This window comes from Ammospiza nelsoni, chromosome 2 (genome assembly GCF_027579445.1).
Source record: "Ammospiza nelsoni isolate bAmmNel1 chromosome 2, bAmmNel1.pri, whole genome shotgun sequence".
Taxonomy (NCBI): Eukaryota; Metazoa; Chordata; class Aves; order Passeriformes; family Passerellidae; genus Ammospiza; species Ammospiza nelsoni.
Window position 1 is genome coordinate 16,700,059 of NC_080634.1, and position 14,100 is coordinate 16,714,158.

Below are 14,100 nucleotides of genomic sequence, written 5' to 3' on the forward strand. Positions count from 1 at the left end.
ACAGAAGCTCTGAAGTAATAAGACACTGCCCTGACTCTTTAACTACCTATCAGTCATGTTCATAAAAACAATTTTCAATGTCTGTTTTTGCTGGCCTCAGTTCATAAATGGTTGTTGTAGTCCTGTGAAGTCAACTGCTTAGAGCTGTGCAAAAGCTTTGTCTAAATGATATACCTACCTTTCCCTGATACAAAATTACATGATCATGAAATTTAGCTGGCAAAGAAAATGATAAAAATATTGTATTGGATAAGGGAGTGTGTGTTCTTTCAAAAAAATTATTATTTATTTGAGCCAACTTTTTTTGACCTTTGCATATTTTCAGTAAAATTGTGCTCTCAGGTACCCTAGATACTGTTCTTCAGGAAGACAGCATTTTTGATGAAGTTAACACAAAGTATTTTTACCCTATCACCAAAGTCACTAAGTGCTATTATCAGTTAAAGCACTTCTTCAAGCACATGACTTCTTAATTCAGATAATTTACACAACGAAGCACTGACCCATAGAACTCAGGTTCCAAAAAAAAAAAGCCCTGATCAAAATGAAGCAGTTAATTTAAGAACACAAGCAAACAAATAAATAACACCAAAAACCCCAAACATTTTAGGGTCCTCTTCCATTCCCAAGTGCTTATGTGCAGACACAGTCACTGTGACCTTCTGAACCATGAAACAGGAACCCAGCAGCCAAGGAAAATTCTTTGCAAATATCAACAGACTCCCAGCTGACTTCTTAAAATATCAATCTTTGTCCAAGAAATCACTATCTATTCAGCAGTGTTGAGGGTATTTTCTATATAGGAATATATGACTAAGCATGCAGTTACCAAAAGCAAGTGAATGGCACAGTATCAAAAATATACCATGCTTAATACATTCCCTTTTTCTTTATAGCAACATATTAAAATCCTTTAACTCCTAGTTGCTGAGCTATGGTCTTCACTTCAATCAAGTGATTTTATAAAAGTATTCTTAAAAAATGAAACAGATCTCCATTATTACAAATATTTACTTGTGAGTCTGTTTGAATGTTAAAACTGCATTTTGTCTTTTGAATGAAGGAATAATTTTTAAACACCCAAAGTCTTTTGGCATGACCAAAGAAACAGACACTCTTGAAAATCCTTACACAACAATCCAGGTACCAGTAATAAAGGGACTTTTGTTCAAATAGCCCATGCAACACAGACTTCACCAGATTTGACTCAATTGTCAACTTATATTTATATAAAATCAGCTATTTGAATAATAAAAAATGTAGACAGCATCTCTATGAAAATTACAATTGTTTGTTACTATTTGGCCTAAGAGCCTCTTTCTAAAGCAATGTAAGAGGCATGACTTGCTGGATCATTAACACTTTGATTTGGCCAGAGAGGGATCAACTAGTTCATATGGAAGTGTTGGGTAAAACACTGATTACCTAAGGCATTAATGACCACAGCTAAATCTGCCTTAAAAAAATAAATTACAGTGAAGCAAGCTAAAATAAATCAAATGCTAGTAAGTCCAAGTAACCATATTAGTATGTCTTAACTTCATGCACACACTCAAAACCTGAGTTCATTCCAAATGAAATTGTTAGTTGTGCTTCTGTTATGGTTTTATAGCTATGGCAACAGTAAATCATCAATTGAACTTCACTACTAAAGCATTCAGACACAAGGGTGGGGAGGGAAAAAAATATTTTTACACTAGAAAGAATTAGAACTGAAAGTAGCACTGAAAAGGGGACTGAAGTTTATATACCATGAACACAGTAAAAAGCTGCCTTTGAGATGGTGCAGTCATTTATTTGTTCTGTCAACCAACAGCATTCCTTCAAACTCATTTCACAAACCTTTTTCCCTCTCCATTTATATATTTTCATATCTGCTTCCCCCATTATGTTAATTGACTGTTGTACAGAATTTGTGACTGCTTCACGTCTTTGATGTTTATGGCTACTTCCCATCCCGTTAATTTTTCATACAAAGCATTTTATTACATTCAACATAGTGCAACTTAGGCACTAAAACACAAACAGTAGGGACTGTGAAAATGTTGTAAGAAATTTTATTATCATGGATTTCTGTGCAACATCACCACTAAATCAGACAAGTCTCATGGACTGTAATACAATGGCAAGGACTTCCTCTCTGTGCAGGAAAATTACATTGCTTCCAAAGGGGATGCTGCTGAGGCAGCCTATTGCCCAGGAATAGATGCCTTCAGTCAGTCAACAGTTAATTAAAAGCTGTGCAAAGGAGGCCCTTATCTAAGCTCCTCCTGAACTAAAAGGGAGGCTGCAACAGGAACTTGTCAGTAGGAAGCTGTAAAGACTCATCACTTGGACATGGACATCACTACAGTGACCCCAGACAAATGTGGAACAGGAATCCTATGTTTCAGCAGCAACTTCTAGACAGCTGCCATCATATTTCAGAGGGGGAAAGAAATAAGATTTAATGGGTGCCTAAACAGTCATTCTGTACAAGTACAGTCTTGATAACCCAGTCATTTCCTCCACATGATCTACACAACTGAGTCTGTACCATTCTTATAAACATCATACAAATCCTAATTCTTTATTACTTCAATCTAGGCTTTTCACATTTTATTTAAAACCAGAATATATTTATCTTGACTGTAGGAAAAATGTAATTGAAAGGAGGCATATGTGCTGACCAAACCTAATCACACTTTAGATGAACTCCACAAGCATCTTTTTGACAAACAAATGTCCACAAAAGAACCGAAGAAGTTGAGTTATTTGAAGGTTCTTAGGCTCTTGCATAAACAAACACACAACCTTATCCCAAGTCTTTTGCTAATTAAGTATGTTGTATCTCAATAAAGACTGAGTACTAACAAACTTGTAAAATTTATTTTGGAAAATCATCATGAAAACCTTCAAGAATCATGTAAAAGCAGCGATGCACTGAGGCATATCTGCAAATCCAAGCCTAACACACATTAAGACAGTTGAGCTTTCTTAAGTTCAAAAAGCACTACTGAATACCTGTTTATCTGCTGACTGCATTTTTGTGTGTATGTGTGTGTATTAGACATGAAGTCACAAGGCCTGCATTTTCACTAAGGACAGACTTACCTCATTTTGCTCTGGTGTGCTGCTCAGGAATTCACATTAGGCAGTCTAACTGCCCTTTGTGGCTACATTTCCTTCACATACTCAAATGTCCTTAAGGTTTGATTTTAAAATATCAGGATGGTTTATAAGTAACAAAGCTAGGAGGTTTATGATGCTGTAAATTATATCTGCCCTTGAGGGCTGCACTGACCTAATTTCTCAAACATTATAATAATCACATTTCTTTAAAAAAAAAAAAAGCACACACAAAAAGCCAGACAAAGTTTGCACACACGTACCTAGCCTCAGCAAACAGCCAAGAGAATCACAGTTCCAGTGCAGAATAACAGAACAGTTTTGTTGCACTGATCCCTGTCAAAAGTCCAAATGTAATTAAAGAGGCACAATAAGAAGTTGCTAAGTCTAAATGATCTTGCTGAAGTGTTCATTACCAAAGAACTTCTGAATAGGAAGTAGGACCAGTGGGCACTTCCAAATAATGCTGCAAGGAGAGGTCTGCTTGTAGTTACAAGCGGATGTTCATGGACATGTGGCAGAAATGTAGTATTTCAAGTGTGTTTTTAAATGCCCACTAAAATGGCTACAAAATACAATATTATTTCCTCCCACAGATTGAAAAAGCTTCTTGAACAAGAGACAGTATATCAAGCAAAAAAAGAAAAGGAAAACAACAAGAAAATAGCTAAACTGAAAGAAGAATTGACTAAACTGAAATCCTTTGCTTTAATGGTGGTAGATGAACAGCAAAGACTCACTGAGCAGGTGAATCAACAAAGTAAAAAAATTCAAGAATTAACCACTTCTACAGAACAAGCACACGAAAAGCTGACTTTTGCTGAAGCAAAAAATCAAGAAGAGAAACAGAGATCCAGCAGGCTGGAGGCTGAAATTCACGCCCAGAGCAGTAGGATTTCCCAAGACCAAGAAGCAATGATGGCCAAACTAACCAATGAAGACAGCCAGAATCGCCAGCTCCGGCTCAAATTAACGACTCTCAGCCGGCAAATTGATGAGCTGGAAGAGACCAACAGATCTTTACGAAAGGCAGAAGAAGAACTGCAAGACATAAGGGATAAGATAAATAAGGGAGAGTGTGGGAACGCTGCACTTATGACTGAAGTGGAAGAACTACGGAAACGGCTGCTGGAGATGGAAGGAAAAGATGAAGAGCTCACAAAAATGGAAGATCAGTGCAGAGAACTTAATAGAAAGTTAGAACAAGAAGCATCACAGAGCAAGAACCTTAAAGGGGAAGTGGATAAACTTAATAAAAGAATTATGGAGCTGGAGAAACTAGAAGATGCTTTCAACAAGAGTAAACAGGAATGTTACTCCCTGAAATGCAACCTAGAAAGAGAAAAAATTTTAACAAAGCAGTTGTCCCATGAGCTGGATGGTTTAAAAGCTAGAGTTGGTGAGCTTGAAGCAATTGAAAGCAAGTTAGAAAAAACTGAGTTTACACTTAAAGAAGATTTAACAAAGCTGAAGAGTTTAACAGTGATGCTGGTGGATGAAAGAAAAACTATGGGTGAAAAAATAAAGCAAACAGAAGAAAAGCTGCAAGCTGCAACTTCCCAGCTTCAGGTGGAACAAAATAAAGTGATGTCAGTTACAGAAAAGCTGATGGAGGAAAGTAAAAAGGCGCTGAAATCAAAATCTGATGCAGAGGAAAAAATGTCCAGTGTTACAAAAGAAAGAGATGAACTGAAAAACAAACTGAAAGCAGAAGAGGAGAAAGGAAGTGATCTTGTTTCCAAAGTGAATATTCTAAGTAAAAGACTTCAGTCCCTGGAAGATGTTGAAAAAGAGTTTCTTAAAAGTAAACGTAAGGAGAGTACTAAATCCAGCACCTCCTTGCAGCAGGAAAACAACATAATCAAAGAGCTTTCTCAAGAAGTTGAGAGGCTTAAGCAGAAGCTCAACGAAATGAAGTCAGTAGAAGATGATCTTATGAAAACTGAAGATGAATTTGAGTCTCTAGAACGAAAATATGTCAGGGAACAGGACAGAGCCAGGCTCCTCTCAGAGGAGTTGGAGGCTGTGAAAATGGAATTGGCGAGGTATAAATTAACAGAAAAGGCAGAGTCCAATCAGGAGCGCCTTTTCAAGAAACTCAGAGAAGAGGAAGCTAAATCGAGTCACCTTTCCAGAGAAGTAGATGCACTGAAAGAGAAAGTTCATGAATACGTCGCAACAGAAGACCTAATCTGTCACCTGCGAGGCGATCACACAGTCTTACAGAAGAAACTCCTGCAGCAAGAAAACAAAAACAGGGAGTTAGCAAGAGAGATGGAGAGCCTCACCAAAGAGCTGGAGAGGTACAGATCCTTCAGCAAGACTATCAGGCCTGGTCTCAATGGAAAGAAAATTCCAGATGTGCAAGTTTTTTCTAAAGAAATCCAAACAGATCCAGCAGACAACGAACCCCCCGATTACAAAACCCTCATGCCTTTGGAGCGAACGGTTGTCAACGGGCAGCTCTATGAAGACAGTGATAATGAGGAGGAACAAACAGCGTCTTTCAAAAGCAACTCATCCACAGCAAATGCCGCCAACAAAAAGTTATGGATCCCTTGGATGAGGTCCAAAGAGAGCCATCCTCAAAATGGAAAGATACACACAAAGCAAAATGGAAACTGTGCGCAGACTGGAGATCTAGTGCTCAGCCATACACCGGGCCAACCCCTTCACATAAAAGTAACTCCAGACCATAGACAGAACACAGCAACCCTTGAAATAACCAGTCCTACCACTGAAAGCCCTCACTCCTACACCAGCACAGCAGTTATACCAAACTGTGGCACTCCAAAGCAAAGAATAACCATTATTCAAAACGCCTCCTTAACACCTGTAAAATCAAAAGGAGGAGAAGGTTACATGACCCCAGAGCATGTAATTTCTCCTATTACTATGACTACTACTTTTTCAAGATCTCAAACTCCTGAATCGTGTGGTTCTCTAACTCCTGAAAGAACAATGTCCCCTTTGGCTTTGCCCGGCTCAAGTTCTCAGGAACAAACACTCTCCTCGGAGCCTCTGGAAACGGGAGCCAAGCACACTGTTTTTAGAGTATCCCCAGACAGGCAGTCATCATGGCAGTTTCAGAGATCTAACAGTACAGGATCAAGTGTCATAACTACTGAGGATAACAAGATCCACATTCATTTAGGAAGTCCTTATGTGCAAGCTCTCACCGCTTCCAAGCCCACCAGCCCTTGCAATGCAGTGCAAGACAGCAGAACTCCAGCCCTAGCTAATGGCCTGCCCACTAAGCCCACCAATAAAATCACCAGCAGTATTACTATCACACCAACAGCCACTCCTCTTCCACGGCAATCACAAATTACAGTAAGTAATGTCTATAACTGACCCCCATCCATGCTGACACCCTTACCAGCAACCCATCCTGTTTTTCATCCCAGCAAGAATTATTTGGAACGGCCTCTTTGGGAAAGATCTGTGCATGAACTATCAGCAGCATATGGAACTAACGTTAAGTTTTGCCTGCTTAGTGTTATCAAGTGTGCACTTACTGTATATCTTCTCATTGAAATACAGTTATGTAAAATATTTAGTCTTGCACTTGTATAAATGCATCTTTATGTATTGCCATTTTCAAAATAACTCACATTACTTTTGACTGCAACTTGCCTTGGTGAAATATTTTAACATTACAAAAAAACCAGTAAATGACTGATTATTTTCATCATTGCTTGCTGAATATTTTTTGTTTGTTATGTGTGGTTTGTATTTTTTTCTGCATGTATGGTAGAATTTGAATTAAGCCATAATACTGCCTGCTAACTTCAGATAAAACTTGTTTCATTATCTTCCCTTCTATTTTCCAATTCCTTCTAGCCCTCTCATTTCAGGTAATTATCACTACATCATACACAAAATATTATGTATTGTATAACAGTGTTTGGGTAAAACTCTTTTTAAACCCCCATGCAAACTTTGCTTGTAAGTGAACCAAGTTCAGAAGCTTGTATCACAAAGTAATTCTCCCCAAACAAGGGTTTTTTCCCAATACAATAGAAAACCTGCAATCATTTAGGTATGCTGTAAAACAAGAAACAGCAACATTTATATTTCTAAACAATAATTCAGGAGAATAGATTTACAAACAATAATCAGATTTAATCTTAACTCTTAGTCACAAATCTGACAAACAGTACACATCACACAAGTACTCTGAAGAAGAAACAGGATTACCAAACTATGGCATACCTTCATGTTTTTTTACTTCATAGACAGAGAAAGTTTGGCAGAAGCATTAAGAAGCAATAGTAGATCAAGTCTGCAAAGATGCAGGCCTCTGGGTCTGGGATAAATAGAATTGACAAAGCAGGTTAAGGTATTTCAGTGACAATTACAGTATTTGTGCCTAGGAAAAGCACAGAAATGTAATGTGCCCAAGCAGTCAATTTTAATTTCCCATGAAATATTGCTAGTAGTGGAACAGCTTCACCTGCAACATAAATCAGTCCAGAAGATCTGGAATGCACTTTCAAACTCCTCTTTTTCACAAAAGCTGTACACTCCAAATCTAAATTGCAACAATTGCTCTTATTCTAAGAAGTTCTATTTTCTATTCTATTCTTTTATTCTAAAAAAGTTCTATTCTAAATGCCTATAAATTTAATGCTTTCAGGGTGATGGTGGTAGTATGTATTAATTTAAAAAAAATTAAAAACTGCAACCTTCTGCAATCAACAAGGAAGTGTGCAAGTAAGCAAAGTCCCTATTCACTAAGCCCTTATCTTTATTCTGCCTATATTCCCCAGAGGAAAAAAAATATTTCTGCACTATAACTTAGCAACAGATTCAGCAAAGAACCTTGGCCCATGATCTCACATAACAAGGGGACTTGTATCATTTTAAGTCCTTTTGATTGACAGGAAATTAAATGTTTATGGCTGTAGATAATACCTACTTTTAGAACAGTTTCTATTGAAAAGCAAAGTCCACTGCCCACGTACACTTTTTTTCAGTAAACAGTGGGAAGAAAGAATTATATATGTGATAGAAATGGATAATAACATATGTATTACAGTTGAACAATAGCAATTTCCAAAAGAGAAGTTGTTTGTGGAACTGCATAACCCCAGTTTATATAATCTGACGTTACTAGGCTTCATAAAAGGTTCTTCTTCCTTGTTTTGTCTCCCTCTATCTCCAAGGCTGCACAAGTGAGCTCTGACCAAGACCTAGGTCAGAAGGAGTACATTGTTTTATTCTGCAAAGCAAACTTTGACTCACACCTACTTCAGCAAAAGTTGCTAAAGAAGACAGCAGCCAGACCCCAGGAAAAGCAAAATCATATAATTTTTAGAGCATGTTAATTAAACGAACAAGTTACCTAATTAAATTCAGGCTGCACATTCTTAACTGCAGGGCTCAGTTAAGAGCCCAAAAATCAGTACCTTCAAAATACCTTCTCTGCACTTCTGTTCTTTAGGATTCTGCATATCCTGCTGATCTATACCTCAGATCTCTGCAGGACCACATTACAAGCATGGTATTAAATAACTGTGTCTGAAGCAGTCACTTGCCAGCATAGTAACAAACAGCAAATTCTCCCAAAATCAAAGGACTAAATGCTTGTCCTCCAGAGACACTAAAATTTTCTTCAGTTAGACCTACAAAACATGTAGGAAAAAAAATTCAGATCTACCTTCAAAAATACACAGAAGTGTGTTGAACATTAACCACTGGGCCATCTATTAGAATACCTTATTAAAAGAAAAGTACAAATAAGGGCATAGCAATAAGCACACATAGTCCTTTGGACACTTACCAAGCTCTTATGAATAAGGAAGGTCAGTCTTTAAAGCTAAGATTTGAATACAAACCTAGATGAAAGGTCACACCATTTATAAGTATAATCATTTAACAGGCAGTACTTCTGGCCCTGCCTTACACTCATAATGATTTATCAGTAACTAATTAACAAAAGACAAAGGAAGCAGCCACTCATGACCATTAACTAAGTAAGAAGCATCAGCACTGCCTGGAGATGAAATTGCTATATTTCCTGAAAATGCATCTCGATTAAGAGATGCTTACATCCCCCTACTGATGAAACAACCTTTGTGTAGGTTTAACTGACTTCACAGCAAAATTTCTGTCAGTCATTCCAACAGATAAAAAAAAAAAAATCAATTAATTACTTTTGCCTGAAAATAAGGTTTGCACAATGAAACAGGTTTGTTTGGTTTGAATTGCCAAGATCAATTTCAAAGCAGAGAAAATAAGCACCTGGATGTATTTGCTGAGAGCTGACACGTAATTGTTTAAACAGAAAGAAGTTAGCTGTAACTTTATCATAAAACAGCAAATAGAAAGCATAGCTTAAGGAATCAAATTATTGATTTACAAATTAACCTCGAGTTGTTCAGATCACCACTCCATACTTCCGAGTATTTCATTCTGCTGAGTGGGAATAGCCACCTGCTTCCTTAGCAGACAACGAGAAAACAGCAGAGCAAGGAGAAATGTGACTAAGTTATCTGCACATTGATTCAAGCACTCTGAACAAAAACATCAAGCACAATCACATTAAAGTTTGACAAGTAAGGCAGCTTTTCTAGGATTTCAACTACTCTGTAAGTGGTAAGTATTGCTGTTAATTTGGAGGCTAAGACACTTTTGCTTTCAGCAGTTGCTCAAAAGCCCAAAGTCTGACAGGTATGTAATGGTTCATTTAAATGTTATGGGGAAATAAGGTCACATAACAAGAAGCATATATCAGAGGGATTAAGCTGTGAAAGAGTGCATAAAAACAGTTTTCAGCAGATCATAATATCAATTCTTCTCTTTTCCAAAACTCTTGGCAAGCGTCTCTACGGTCTAAAAATCTACCCTTTCTCCCTTATGTTTAGTTCCCAGCAAAAGGGAGAATTAACTGATTAAAAAATGACAGCAGTTACTAGCCCACTTTCCTTCACCATGTTGGGTTTATTTCAGTGAATGATCAAATAAACACAAGAGAAGGCAGCACCAACACTTTGGTGTTTATATGTGATTAAATTTCTCAGAAGAAATACTTGCAATTTTTGTCCCTTCAGGGAGGATGGATGAGGGGAGGGAGGGAAAAGGAGGAAAAGCATAAAGAAGAGAATACCAAGCGATAATGGTAATCTGAGACCAAAGCACCCATCCATCAACTCTGAGGTAGTATTTCAAGTTATTTAAAGACCTCCTTTAAGCCACTAATTAAGAAAAAGAATTGACAAAAATCACAGGAGCAGACTGCTAATCTTCCTGATCCAAAGCACTGTAGCCAATACAGTGTCTGGGGACAGTATGTAAGGCTGTAATAAGAAAAAGATCTGTATGTAAGCATTTCATGCAGGGATTAGGAAGGCGTGCTCCCCACACTAGGGAAAAAATAATCAGAAACAGAATTGCACAGCTCTATTTTCTGAGTAAGATTCAATGGATGCTGCAGGGTTAGATGATGGAAATGGAGGAACCATCTGCAGGATGACTTTGTCCCTAGGAAACAGATATTGAGACAGGCAAAACAAAAACTGACAACTGCCTAATCTCCAGGCTTAAGGAAAGACTACCAAAACATTATGTTACCAAGAAACAGAAGAGAAAAAGATCTTATGGTTCAAATACAGCACAAGTGGGTGTGTAAAAATGTCTTAAAATTAACACCAAGTACTTATAGTGGAAAATTGCTCAAAAAAAAAAAGACAAACCATAAGTTTAAGCAGCATGAAGTGTTTTCACAGATCTGCAGCCAGTGGCTGTGAGATGAAGCTGAATTCTCTCTGTGCTGCAGCTAGCGCATTACTCAATGACCCACCATACTGTGGGCACTCAGAAAGCCTCAAATAGCAGAGCTGCCAACTGAATAGTATTCTCTTCTGACCACAAAGCAAAGTACTCTTGAGAAACATTTGAGTACAAGTGAAAAGGCCTCTTTTAATCAATGTCTCTTCATTTCCCATGCAGTGGTCTGACATCACAGGATCTTCAAACAGGGATAGGGCAAAGAATCTCCCTCCCCTTTTTTGCCCCTACCTCAACCCAAATTACAAAATAGTGCCCTTTCAGTTGTGCTGTCACCACTTCCAGAAGGCAGCACTGTGAACCAGGTCAAGAAACTAACCTGGATTTAAAAACACAAAAGCAAAACCACCAACAAAAAAGCCATATGCCACAAATCCTCATTAAACAAAACAGAACAAACCCCAAACAACCTCAACAAAACAGGATCCATTTCACAGCACAGCTTTAATAAAGAGCTACATCAGCATAACTGAATGGACAAGCAAAAAGGAAAAAGGAGCATTTTGTAGTGCAATTGCTGCCAAAGTCCTGGACCCATCACCATTGCCTGCAGAGATACAATCTAGCACAAAAAACACATCACAAAACACTTCAAATATACAATAAACATTCAGCAGTCCCATTTAAATAATTCTGTATTTCTTGGGAGAGAAGTTAATTGATTTTTGCAAAATCTGAGCAAGGCAGCTTCAATGTGATTACTACCTACATTTTATTATCCTTAATTGTCTCATACTCAAGCCACTATAGGTCATGTTTTGTCCTGAAAAAACATCAACCTTAGCTGGACAAAAGGTAGAGTCTTTTGTTTTAATTAGCATTTTATATATATTAGGACAAAATATACATAAACTGAAAATAGGACTCTGATTAACACACCTTTTAATGTGGCCTTCCAAGAGAAAAAACAGCCTACTCACAGACAGAAAAAAGCCATGATGGTAAAAGCAAGAGGGTTTTTTTTCCTCCTCCATGCAGGACTTCCCACTTTTTCACCATAAAAATTTGCTAAAGTGGGGAAAACATACTCAAAGCTTTTGAACAGACAATATTGATAATGAACACATTTCACATTAAAAGGCATGTATGCATAGAAGAGCAGTTTCAAACATTTTTTAAAACTGCCTTAAAAATACCCAAACACAAATACCCCCACAAATATCCCTATGTGCCTCCAGTCTGTACTGAATGATCCTCCACTGCCAAGAATCTTTCTCAACAAATGGCAGAGCAGCTTTAAACCAAGGCACTGCTGATCTCACCCTGGGCTACATTCTCTCCAACAGCAGTGACACCTAAGCACCTGCAGGAACACACAAGTGCCAGCACACCCCTGTGTGGGACACAACTGCAATTGCAGCATGTTCAGCGTGCTAAAAAAGCCACACTTCTGCTCCTAGGGACCCCCAAGTGCCCTATCAAGGTGCCTGAGACCCCTTGGACTTCCAAGGGGCAAAAGGAAGATTAACAATGAACAGTTGTTCATTGCAGCTGCATGATGATGCTGATCAGCCAGCCCCAGGTAAACTTGTCCTACTGGAGTTAACCCACAACAAAACCTTACCCACCCCTGCATCTTGTCAGTTATCTACTAGAAATGAGCCTAAGTTATCCAAAGTTTAAAATAATATCACACTTGTCAGTGAAGACACGTCCCAAGAAAAGCAAGGCACATAACAGAATTCTAGAAACTGTAAATACAATTTCTGCTTCCCACCATTCTTTTCCCCGCCACCAGAAAGCAGATTTAAGCTCTGCATTCAGGAAATAAGATCACAGCATCACAATCAAGTGCATTAGTGTAAATTGTGCCACATGTATGGAAGTAGTTTCTAATATTAATACTGCTTTTTCTGTCAAAAATGCCATATTATTGAAATCAAGAGGGCTGTAATAAAGCAAATATCAGCAGAAGACACATTAAATAGAGCTTAAAAAGGATGACAGGACATTTTTGAGCCTATTTCCTCACTATAACTTGACTTAAACTTTTAAAAAAAACCCCCTAGTTCATATAGCTCTAAAAAACTTCTGCAATGCCACCTTTACCCAGGAATCTGGAACAGGGCTGGAATACACTTGTCACTAAGAATCTTGCTAATTTCTAAACTAAATTTATGTTGCTGGAATTGTACTCCAGTATTCCTTTTCCTGTCCCTTCATTGGACTTTGAAAATTATTCTCTCTGCAACACATATTAGAAGACAATTATCACATCACTTCTCAGTTTTGTTTTCTCCAGATTAAACAAACCCAATTGCTCTTCCACTTAACAGCTCAAGTACTATGACTCTAGATTATTGAGGAGTCACTTTCCCTCTGCTGAGCTGTTTATGTGGTGTGACAATGCAGTGAGCCAAGCCAGACACCAGCCTGGCACAGCTCTCACCCTGAGTGAGACAGTGAGAGTCAGGATTCACTGCTCCTGCTCACACATCTCAGTACAGTCACACACAGGTGTGCTGCATGAAAGGGAACTCAGAGCAACTGAGACTTCTCACTTTGGATTCCTAGAAAACAAATGCCAGGGTCTAGCAAAAGAACAGTAAAGAAAAGGACGTATCTAAATGCTCTGTGCAGCTGAGAATGCCTAACCAGAAATTTCAGCCAAAGCTGTCTGGCTTGGAGACCAAAGGGAATATTCAAGTTTATCACTTAACTCGTTCTCACTTGCAGACCTGGCTTTCTTTCTGACTGCCTTCAATCATCCAGGAACAAACTTAAGTCTGGCAAGAGGCACACTTGTGCACATACAGACATGGGCTTCTGAGTAAAGGATCTTCAGCACCATCCCCTGGACACTTTCAGTACAGCTGCAAATGATACTCAAATTTCTTAAACTAAAAATTTAAGGCCTGAGAAAGAAAGTTATTTCTCCTAAATCAAGTGTTACAATGCTGTAAAAAAACAAAAAAAAAAAAAAAAGGAAACTTACAGCATAAATACTACATGCTCCCCCCCTTTAAATGAATAAAGTTGAAACAGGAAGCAAAGCACACATCATATTTTCAGAAGGAAAAGGAAAGGATTAGGACCAAAAGTAGGAGGACTACTTCAACAGCACAGAAACAAATATTTTCTCTCCTTGACACTCCCACACACACTTGCCTTAGCCCACTCCCTAAAGCAAGCATTGCATTGTGTTAAAAGCTGGCCCATATAAATAATCTGCCTCTGTTCCCAGTGGAGGGGAAAAAAAGG

At 38.1% G+C, this 14,100-nt stretch overlaps 2 protein-coding genes and 1 long non-coding RNA gene across 4 annotated transcripts in view; 1 reads left to right on the forward strand and 2 right to left on the reverse strand.

Moving 5' to 3' along the window:
* Positions 1 to 6,927, forward strand: part of FILIP1L (filamin A interacting protein 1 like) — a 171,487-nt gene extending 164,560 nt beyond the window's left edge. For both annotated transcript variants that reach the window (XM_059492946.1, XM_059492955.1), the window contains one exon: positions 3,705 to 6,927. In XM_059492946.1, the coding sequence (XP_059348929.1) occupies positions 3,705 to 6,462 (2,758 nt within the window). In that variant the 3' untranslated portion in view covers positions 6,463 to 6,927. The remainder of the gene's footprint in view (positions 1 to 3,704) is intronic.
* CMSS1 (cms1 ribosomal small subunit homolog) overlaps positions 1 to 14,100 on the reverse strand; it is a 223,527-nt gene that overhangs the window by 197,292 nt on the left and 12,135 nt on the right. The window lies entirely within an intron of this gene.
* LOC132087002 (uncharacterized) overlaps positions 1 to 14,100 on the reverse strand; it is an 82,881-nt gene that overhangs the window by 64,149 nt on the left and 4,632 nt on the right. The gene's annotated exons all lie outside the window — the stretch shown is intronic.